This window comes from Microtus pennsylvanicus, chromosome 7 (genome assembly GCF_037038515.1).
Source record: "Microtus pennsylvanicus isolate mMicPen1 chromosome 7, mMicPen1.hap1, whole genome shotgun sequence".
Lineage (NCBI taxonomy): Eukaryota > Metazoa > Chordata > Mammalia > Rodentia > Cricetidae > Microtus > Microtus pennsylvanicus.
Genome location: NC_134585.1, coordinates 84,516,790 through 84,527,666, shown reverse-complemented (window position 1 = coordinate 84,527,666; position 10,877 = coordinate 84,516,790). Strand labels below are relative to the sequence as shown.

The 10,877-nt window shown below is 40.3% G+C and overlaps 1 protein-coding gene across 1 annotated transcript in view; it reads left to right on the top strand.

Moving 5' to 3' along the window:
• Nucleotides 1-10,877, top strand: part of Cenpe (centromere protein E) — a 60,639-nt gene that overhangs the window by 24,021 nt on the left and 25,741 nt on the right. The window contains exons 22-31 of the mRNA XM_075981280.1: nt 703-1,017; nt 1,141-1,413; nt 1,529-1,684; nt 2,967-3,170; nt 4,278-4,436; nt 6,081-6,371; nt 6,493-6,642; nt 7,805-8,083; nt 10,218-10,376; nt 10,579-10,863. Of these exons, the coding sequence (XP_075837395.1) occupies nt 703-1,017; nt 1,141-1,413; nt 1,529-1,684; nt 2,967-3,170; nt 4,278-4,436; nt 6,081-6,371; nt 6,493-6,642; nt 7,805-8,083; nt 10,218-10,376; nt 10,579-10,863 (2,271 nt within the window). The remainder of the gene's footprint in view (nt 1-702; nt 1,018-1,140; nt 1,414-1,528; nt 1,685-2,966; nt 3,171-4,277; nt 4,437-6,080; nt 6,372-6,492; nt 6,643-7,804; nt 8,084-10,217; nt 10,377-10,578; nt 10,864-10,877) is intronic.

The window sequence follows — 10,877 nt, the reverse complement described above, 5'->3', positions numbered from 1 at the left end:
CTCACAGTGTGTCCCTCTGTGCTTTTGCCCTTCTCTTGGTGGGCTTTTCAGCTCTCTCATCTTCCCCTTTCACAATGAGTAAACTACCCATAAATATATTGTGGATTATTTCATTATTTAAAATGATGTTTCTCAGAGAAAAGTATATAGCTCAATAAAATCAATTAAAGAAAAAAAATTTTAAAAAAATTTTTAATGACGATTCTTATGTAATTCTTAAAAGCCTAGTTTGTCCATGTATTAAATGTTTAGGAATTTGAATTGCAGTCAATGTTTAGTTGGGGAATGGGGGGGGGGGTTGAATTTTGATGAAAAGTAAAGTGCCTGCCACACAGACATATTACAAAACACTTTGAAGTGATAACTTGGGAACTAAATATATCTCAGCTGTTTCTACTGCTCTTTCTCCATGCATTCTCTAACTGGAACTCAAAGACATCATGAAACAAGCATTTAAGACGGATTAAACGGGCTACATGGAGAGGCAATGACAAGAACGCTGCCATCTGCTGTAGACAGACTGAATGGCTGTGTGCTTGCCTGCTGTGCACTGTGCTCTGAGGTCGACTCTCAGAGCCGCAAATGAAAATGACCGCCATTCATTCCTCTCAACCTTTGCTAACGTTCAAAGTTTCCAGAAAGTTGTTTCAGGGTATCTATCAAATTTTGCTACCATCCCTAATTCTGACTTGTTTTCCACAGCTGCATGAGAAATCTGAAGAGCTCTGTTTAAGAACCTCAGAAAGGGAAAACTTGTTTTCTGAAGTAGCTCATAAGGACAGTAAAATTCAAGCTTTGCTTGAAGAAATTGGAAGGACTAAAGAAGACCTTCCAGCTTCCCAGCTGAATTGCAAAAACAGAGAGGAAGCATACCAAACACTGGAAGCCCTTCACGTGGAACTCGAGCAGAAATATGAAGTGGTTCTGGAGGACAATGAGAGGATGAAACAGGAAATAGGAAATCTCTCTAAAGAAGCAGAAAACCTTGGTTCAAGTTTAGATTCCTTGAAGGCTGAGGTTGGTACAAACTGTTGATGAGAAACGGGCTTCTGCTTTCCTGAGTGTGGTCTGCATGTACGTGAGTTTGTCTACGTGTGATACAACGTTCTGCTTTTACTCTATCACACTTTTTCTTTAAAGCTTTCCCACAAGACTCAAGAGCTTCAGCAGAAAGCAAACGAGAGTCAAGAGAGATCAGATAAAATGGACGAGCTAAGAACTCAGTTAGAACACAGAGAGTCCAGCCTGCAGTCTGCAGAGAAGGAGAGAGCACTGCTCACTGAGAGGCTTCAGCAAACCTTGGAAGAAGTAAGAGTCTTAACCCAAGAAAAGGAAGACCTAAAACAACTCCAAACAAGCCTGCAGATGGAGAGGGACCAACTGAGAAGTGACATTCAGGACACTGTAAACATGGTATGGTTCAGCTGGGTAGAACTGCGGAAGTCATGTCGTGTATGATTGAGTAGTAACTGTAAGATCAGTATGCTTCACATTCTGATGGAAATGGTTTTCTTTTTCTCTTGCCAAGAACGTAGAGACTCAAGAACAGTTACTAAATGCTCTTGAGTCTTTGAAGCAACACCAAGAAACAATTAACGTGCTGAAAATGAAAGCTGCTGAGGAGATGTCCAAGAATTTGCACATGGAGGACAGTGGAGGAAGTAGAGACGAAGTTGAGCGGAAGGTAGGAATGATGGCTGACTTTCCGTCTGCTTCTACAAGCTGCTCTTTAACAGCAGACACTGCCTTATTTCCTGCAGTGCTGAACCATAACCTGTGAGGTGAGATAAACTCTTCCCTCCCCAGGTTGCCCTGATCAGCAGTGGGAACATAACTAGGATGATGCACCCCTGAACGGTGGAAGCTGGGGAGTCGATTAGAATAGGAAAATAATTCAAGGAAAAGTATGACAGATAGAAAAGCCCTGAGATAACGTCAAGCTTTAAAAGTATTTTTAAAGCCTCTTAATGAATAGGAAGACAGAATTTGAGACTAGGTGACACATGTTTTAGACAGGGACAAGATCGTGAAGAGTCTGGTAAAAACTACTGGGAGCCTGGACTTTTTCCTCAAGGCTGTTTCTTAGCAATAGATTCTCCTTCAGGGTAGTGCCAGGCCACTCCTCCCTGAGGCATAAAGCATAACCCCATGAGCTATTTCCACCACTGGTGTACCTGCCTAAGGAATCATGGCGTCACCAAAGTTCGTGTATTCCTTACGTTGCTCTCTTGTTGCTGTGACAAAATATCTGACAAAAGCAATTAAGTGAAAATTGCTTGGCCTCCGGGTGTAAAAGGTCTAATGCGCCGTGCTGGGAACTCAGGGCAGCAGAGATCCTGCTCCCAGTCAGGAAGTAGAGGGGTGGATGCTGCAGCTCCGCCCCCTTTTCCTTTTCATTCAGTCCAGGACCAGCCCATTGACGAGGAACAAAGTCTGTGTTTTCCCATTCCAACTGTAACCATCAGAACTCAGGGAAGCCATAAAGTCGTCAGTATTCATTCTTTTTGTAACAAAAAAAAAAAATCAAAAAAACAAAAAAAGAAAAACCAAAATGCTACAGTTGTATAACTTAGAATATTTAAGGAAGATATATAGGCAGGAAAGGCATATCTTGATTATCTAATCAGTTTGAGTAAATGAATGTCCACAGAGTCAGGTTACCCTATTGTACATGAAAATTGCAATGGTACAGCTACCTAGGTGGCTCTTATCAGTGAACAGGTATAGAACACCAGTACTGGAGCCTGACCACTTGTGTCCAAAGCTGGCTGTGTGCTCTCTCATGGTCTTGTGTAAATCTGAGTTCCCTAATTACCAAATCGGGATAGAAATAGTGCCTAGCGCTGTCGAGGAGACTCGGGTGCTGATATGAGGCTAGCACTTGATACAGAATATAAGTGAGTACTTTACTAATATTAAGGTAGTTGTTAATTACCTAAGCTCTTCTTTAATGTATTCATATTTAGGTGGATGGCATAGATGAAGAGCAGAATCTACTGGCTGCAAATGCCCAAACATCGGTTTCAGGTGGTAGCGATAATGGGGTAACAGATGAACAGAGGAAAATACATTCTTTAATGCAGGAGAATAGTGGACTTCAACAAACACTGGAAAGTCTTATTGCAGAAAAGGAGCAATTGAAGATGGACCTGAAGGAAAATATCGAAATGGTAAGATCTGGCTCTCTACAGCTGGTTATACATTTTATCTGTTTATTTTGGTATTATTAACTTTATTTGGGTATAATCTATATGCAGTAGATATGTCATGGAAGTGTAGGTTGGATGACTTTTGACAAATGTCTCTGCCTATATAGAGCCCCTGGGTGTTATGTGTTAACTTGGTAATAATTTTCCAGATTGATTTTCAGATCAGCTCTGCCATTTTACATTTCCATCAACAAATAAATAGAATTCTGGTGGCTCCATATTCCCCTTACCAACACTTTATATTTATTTGTGCTTTCAATTTTAGCCATTCTTTTTCAAATGTACCTATCTTACTTTACTGTTCCCTAGCAACAAAAGATGTTGAAACTTTTTCATAAACTAATTAGCCATTGAATATCCTTAATAATATATTCTCTTAATGTTGTGTTAGAGTTTGCAGGTATCATACGTATTTTGTTAAATTGGTTCCTAGATGTTTCTCTTTTGCTATTGTAACTTTTAATTTTGTTTTAAGTCATTCGTGTTTGCCAGTAATCCCTGGCTAGGTTTTGGGGTTTTTTTGTTTGTTTGTTTGTTTGTTTTTGTTTTTTTTATCTATTATAAGGTTTTTGTATGGGTTGAAATTAATCATTTAGGAAATTCACTGTGAATCCCCTAGAACCTATAATCTGTGCTGTTTTAATTTTCTGTATTTAGAATTGTTTCGTCTGTTTTATCAACAGACTAAATGAAAATTAGCATGCAGACACAAAGCGTGTTCCTTCTCTGATTTGTTATGTTTCGATGACCTTCGTATTCAAGTCTGCTGTTATGTGATCTTCATAATGGATTAGTTCCACATTCTTCCAGCAAAGGGTGGGAGCCATTGTGAACTGGCTGCTCATTGATCAGTACTTGAATGCAAAGCCATAAATACATAAGAAAAACAATGTGGCTTTGGTCTTTTTGGCCACTGAAAGCAGACTGACCACTTTAGAGTTGTCTTTGTCTATGCAGTATCACTTTGATTTCTTCATTTTGAGTCAAAAGTAATTTCTGAGTTTTCCTGATTTCATAAAGATGAGAAAATATTATAAATTCTAATCTAGAACTTTTTTTAAACTCTAGACTATTGAAAACCAGGAGGAATTAAGAATTCTTAGAGATGAACTCCAAAGGCAACAAGAGATAGCTGCACGGGAAAAAGACGAAGCCTCCAAGAAGAGCGACGAGCTCTCCAGGGCGTGTGAGAGATTGGCAGAGGTAGAAGAAGAGTTAGAGGAAAAGGTGCGCTTCCCTTCCCACACTGTTGTCTTCACTGTCCCCACCACACAAACCACAAAGCTAATAAATGTGTTTCCTCTAGTCTTAAATTAAGGAATAGGGAATATCTCCAAAGTGAAGAAGTATTAATGTTAACAGTTTGAAGTTTCGATTTGTATTAAATTCTTAATTAAGTCCTTGCAAAGATTATATAATTATAACATCTTTAGGTGAGAGTCAGGCAGCCTTCGATGGTCTAAATTAATCATGTAATATAGTCATCCATCAAAATTAAAGAGTACTACCATGGATTATACACTCTGAGTACTTGAGAAATATTAGTCATCAAATAAAAGTTCCTCCCATGTGGAGTCGTGTTGGCGTTTCTTTGAATTATAAGGCTGCTCACAATCGCCATCTTGGATGCTGACAGGTTTCTGCATCACTGGTAAAAGAGAAGTAAAGTCATGTGAGGCCTGAGACCATGACCAGCGACTGAGTGACTCTACAGGTTCCTTCTGTTAGGATGAGAGCAATGCCACTGCTGGATGGCACACTGTAGCTTGTGCCATGTTCTGGGTAGCATTCTTTTTTTTTTTTAAATCCCAACTCCTTTTATATAATTGAATTTACTTTAAAACCTTGTGTTTTTTTTTTTTTAACTCCTCAAAGAAGTGAAATCAGCAGCTGATAATAGCTGATGCTTCTGAGTTTATTTGGGCCATTCTGTAAACATCTTGTTAAAAGTAAAAGACGATGGAAAACAGATATGGTCGCTCACAGCTGTAATCCCTGCAGTTTGTGGGCCGAGGCAAGGGGGGCCACTGCAAATCTGATACCAGCCTGGACTTCCTAGATTGTTCTCAGCCAACCTGGGCTACAGAATAAGACTGTCTCTAAAGAAACAAACGATAAGTGTATAATGTTTATATCATAGGGAATTATAGTTATTTGGAATCTATACTTATGTACTTTAGTCTCTTGACTTTTTAGTTTTATTTTCTCTTCTCATCTTGCTACCTTGATCAACCTATGTAAGTTTCCAAGGCAATAATACCAGAATTACCATAAAATTACTGGTCTATAAGACCAGACAAGCAATATATCACTGTTCTCTCTCTCTCTCTCTCTCTCTCTCTCTCTCTCTCTCTCTCTCTCTCTCTCTCTCTCCTTGAACTCTATAGAGACCCAGTGCCTCCACAGGCAGCATTGTCACCGTTCTTGGTCCTTTAAAAGTTGAAGTGCCAGTGGTGTTCCTTTTGATGGCTCAGTGAAGAGTTCTTTTGTGCTTCTTCCTAGTATCTAATATCTCCCAGCTGCCCTGGGACTGCACCACTCCAGTCTCTGATGCTGTTTTCTCGTAGCCTGCTCTTCCTGGTTTCTCTGTGTCCTTTTCTGCCATTGATTTGAAGGACCACTGTAGTACAAAAGAATCTAATCTCAAGGCTTACAGTTAGTTATATCTTTAAAAGTCCCGTTTCCAATCAAGTTCACATTCTGAATAGTCCTGAATTGTTTAACCAACCATAAGCATGTCTAGAGGGCTAGTTCACTCTTAATGGTGCTTGTCTGTTTGTTTTGTGTAGACAATGCTCTGTTAATGGTACTACATAAAAATTTAGCAAAGTATCAGTAACATGGTAATTATAAAAAATTGTCCCTCCTAAGAACCAGAAACTCCAAGAAAAGCAGCACCTCCTTCTCAGTGCAGAGGAAGATGTGAGTAAAATGCGGGAAAGGATGACTGAAATGGAGAGCCTAAAGGATCAACTCAGGAGCCAAGGACTGGCGTTGGAGCGCGTGGAAGCAGAGAGACTTGAGTTGTCTCAGAAACTTGAGGAAAATTGTGAGAAGTTGAAATCTCTAACCAAAGAAAGAAATGATCTAAAGGAATTGCAGGAATCATTTGAAATAGAGAGAAGACAGCTTGCAGAATATGCAAGAGAAATCAAAGCTACGGTAAGTAATACTGTAGCCTTTTCTCTATCTGCTAAATGTTTCTTTGGAAACCTAGTCAGCCGGAAAGAGGGAGGCAGTGTTGAGCAAGGGCTGTAAAATTCTTTACATTTCACTTCCTAAGGGCGTACAAACAGAAGGACTAAGTATTGCTCACACACATCTAAAAGAGCACCAAGAAATCACCAACGAGCTAAGAAGCATTTCTGAGAAAGAAGCTCGGGTAGCAAGCACTCAGAACACAGAAAAACCCAATACCGAATCGCAAGAAAAGGTATGTCATTTTTGCCTCATGTCCTCAGCCACTTCTTTCTTCCTCCTTTGAAGAAAAATAAGTAGATAGTTATAATGTATCCATTGGCTAGGAATTTGTTGACTGTCTATTGGAGTAGACATAGTCTGGGTTACAGATATAAAGGGGAAAGTCAGGTTGGTGCATACCTGTAACCTCAGAACTTGCTGGGTGGAGCAGGAGAATCCATACTCCACAGAGAGTTTAAGGATAGCCTATGTTTAAAGAAAGAAAAGAGAGGGGCTGGAGAGATGGCTCAGCGGTTAAGAGCATTGCCTGCTCTTCCAAAGGTCCTGAGTTCAATTCGCAGCAACCACATGGTGGCTCACAACCATCTGTAATGAGATCTGGTGCCCTCTTCTGGCCTTCAGGCATACACACAGACAGAATATTGTATACATAATAAATAAATAAATATTTTTTAAAAAAAGAAAGAAAAGAGAAAGAAAAACAGTGGTAATGGAGGGACAAAATCCTGATTGGTTTGTAGTAGTAGAAGCTGATAAATGAACAATCATAAATGAATAAGACACCATCAAATAATTGTAACTGTTATGGAAAGATGACAATGGGATAACTGAGCAGTCTGCTCTTTGCCAAGCACTGGAAGTACTGTGTAATGAAGCAGGTCTTTTTGTCAGTGTGTGCACGTGACAGTCCCTCAGTTCTAACGTGGTGCCTGTGGGAATATGATACGCAAAGTGCATCATTCCACTAGCGATTGGTGTGAATAGGAAGTCAGTGTGCACAACAGAAAAAATGGGAGATGGCATTGGGATTCAACAAAAGATGGGGACTATACATTTACTGGAATATTCATAAACACCTAAGACAATTTCCTTTTTTGCTTATAATTTGAGAACAAGTCTAGAAACTAAGCCTGTAACTAAATTAATAGTGTGATGATAATATATACAGATTGGGTCACTTTGGAAGCAAAAAAGGAAGCATGACAGACTGGTAGTGACATCATAGAATCCACAGGGATTGAAAGTGAGAGAGTATAACAGAGACTTATTGCCCTAAGGGAGACTCTAATATTCAAGGTCACATTCATTGCTGGGTAAAATTTCCTGATCTTTTCTATTTAAAAAAAGAAATGTAATCTCTAGTTAGTAACACTGCGCTTTATCAATATCACAAGATCCCAGAGCTTCAAGAACAAGAGCTCCTTCCTGTTTTGAACGAAGTCAAGGAGATTCCAGGAAAAGTGGATGAACTGGAGCCATTGGAAGAACACTGCAGAACAGATTCAGAGCCACCAGAAAGCATAGAGAGGCTTGGGCTGACTGAGAAGCTTCAAGAAAGTCAGAAAGAGATCACATGTCTCGCTGAAGAGAGGGACGACTTGAAAATGATGCTAGAAACACTTCATGTCGAATGTGCCCAGCTGAAAGAAGATGCCAGAAAAACTTTGGCTAAAGTGAGTATTTTGTTTTGTGTTGAGATAGTCTCATGTAACCAGACTTGGCCTTGAATTCATATTTCTCTTGCCTCCCTTTCCCCAGTTCTAGGACACAGGATGTGTACCACTATGTTTAGATAAATGAGCTTCTTTCTTCCTTCTTAACTAGTGTTTTATAAAAGGGTTGCTTGTGCCACATTTAAAAATCTCAGTGCTAACTCTGCAGGTGGTTCTAATCATGTAATGACAGGAAGCAGAATAATTAAAAATTATCCCTGAATGTAAAGAAATAATTGAAACTGTCCGAACATCTTTGTTCTTGAGTATTCAAAATTGACTTAGAAGAATCAATGCTTTAATAACAGAAAAAAGAATATTTCTTTCTTTCTTTCTTTGAGTCCACACTTTCACACTATGTCTGGTGATAGGGAACTGTATATAATCTCCTCACTCTGGGAGTCTGAGACAAGGGGTGAGGTCCTGTATTAAATTGCCAGAAAACCCTTTTCTCCTAGAAGGCATTTCTTTCTTCTTCTCTTTGGTTGGAAACCTGGAAATCATCCCTGCTCTTGCTGTGTCTTCCTGTTCACCCACTGCAGTACAGTGTCCAAACCGCGCTGGTGTGTGTGTGTGTGTGTGTGTGTGTATGTGTGTGTGTGTGTGTGTGTGTGCGTGCGTGCTTGCATGAGTGTATGTGCGTGTGTGTTACACGAACGGGTAGACTTTGTAGACACAGTGTTTTTTATCAAAGGTTGGCTGTGTGTTAAAACCCTCCAGTTTGTTTATCCACATTACCAATACCCTTATACAGAATCACCATTATTTCTTTGTCAATCCCTATATTCATTTTGTTTTAGATTTTTATTATCTTATGTGTCTGTGTGTTTTGCCTGCTTATACATGTTTACTACATGCATGCCTGATGCTCAAGAAAGTGCTGAGCCTCAATGTGGGTGCTTATGTTCATTCTTACACGTATCTAATACAGTTCCCATTCTGAGACAAAGTGCTGTTTTCTTGAATGTGTTCACTCTATTAGTGTTACTCTTTAAAACCTAGACTCCACTCATGGCCCATGAGGCCCAGGACCACAGACTCTGCCAGTATCTAACCTTGCAGCCTCCCTTTCCATGATGCCCTCTGTGCCCTTCTGTTCTCCTCAGGACTTGTTAGTGATCTGATCATTTCCCCACCTGTGGGACTTACACGTGTGCCTTTTGTGAGTGGTGCTTTCTCCCACAGCTCTCGGGTCTTTGTTCCCTAGCAAGCCTTTCCAATCACCCATGATGATAAGTGTGCCTGACAGTACTGCCCTGAGTAGCTCATCTCTTCTGTTTGGTGAAATTTGTCATAGCGTCTGTTTTTCCCCCCTAAAGTGTGATTCTGGCAGAAATCACAGAAAGAAAGAAAAAACTCACTATTTTGTCTATGTCTAATATGACACTTGACAATGCAGTGAGCCCTTAAATAAACATATTAACTACCTGGAGAGTGGGAGAAGTGGAAAACTTACTCTGTAAATGAGCCATTGGATACTCTCTCTATCATATAAGAAAATGCCTAATTTCTTTTCTTTATAATTATCTTTAGTTATCAAATGTATTGTCTTGGAATTCCCTTAAGATACAGGAAGCTCTCACAGACAAGACCAGTTCTTGGATGTGGAAGGGCAGTGAGACGACTTAGTGTGGGGGCAGCTGAAGAGCAGCGCAGTGCAGAGCCGGCTCCAGGTCACCGAGAGGAGAAACAAATGCTCGAGCTGTGAAAGGACAAGTATTAGGAATGTAGCTAGGACTGGGCTAGCTTAGTAGAAAGGTGTTTATAGACCCTCCAAGATCCATGGCTTCCCTAACCCCGATAGTTGGCTCGGTTTCCAGCACCAGGTGTGATTTCTTTCTTGTTGAGCTGGTTGCCAACAATGTATCCTTGCTACTGCGGCTCCCATGGGGCTATTGTGCTGTACCTGTCAGAGGAGAAAGGGGTCAGGCAGAGCATGAGCCATCACAGCATCTCAGAGATGTCACAACACAGTATTTCCTCTTTGCTCTATATTTCTCAAGAGCTTTATAAGCAAAGCTTTTCAAAATGGAGGTAGTTATACTATAATGGTTAGATTTCCATAAACTTCTTGGAATTTTCTCTAATACTAAAGCATCTAGAAACTGAAGAGGAACTTAACGTTGCTCGTTGTTGCCTGAAAGAGCAAGAGAAAAATATTGACGCACTAAGAGCGAGCCTCTCCCAGAAGGAAACCGAGCTGTCAAGTATTCGTGCACAACTAAAGTCGGCCACTGATGAACTAGAGAGAAAGGTAAACTGAGGCAGAGAAGCAGGGGGAGGAGACCAGAAGGGGGTTGCTAACTTGAAGACTACTGCTCACATACTCATTTATTTTGGAATCTGTTCCATATTTTTTTTCATTAAAATAAGAGAAAGAGACTGTGTGTGTTGTGCACGCGTGCACATGTGCCTATATGTTTTGTGCTGATAACTTATTTCATTGTTGTTTAAAGATTCAAGAACTCTGTGAGAAACAGGAACAACTTAATATAAAAGAAACTAATGAGGCACAAGGGAAAATGAATGAACTAGACCAAGTCAAGGCGCTTCTCCTAGCCAAGGACTCGACGCTGCAGAGGCTGGAGAGGGGCAGGCTCCAGCTGACTAAGGAGCTAGAAGGAAGTCAGGAGGAAGTGAGGATTCTAACTAAGGAAAGAGATGAGCTCAAAAGAATACAGGAGGCTCTCCGTGTGGAAAGCGAACAGCAGAAAGAAACCATGAAAGAAATTGGCGCTAAGGTAAGTCTCTGCTA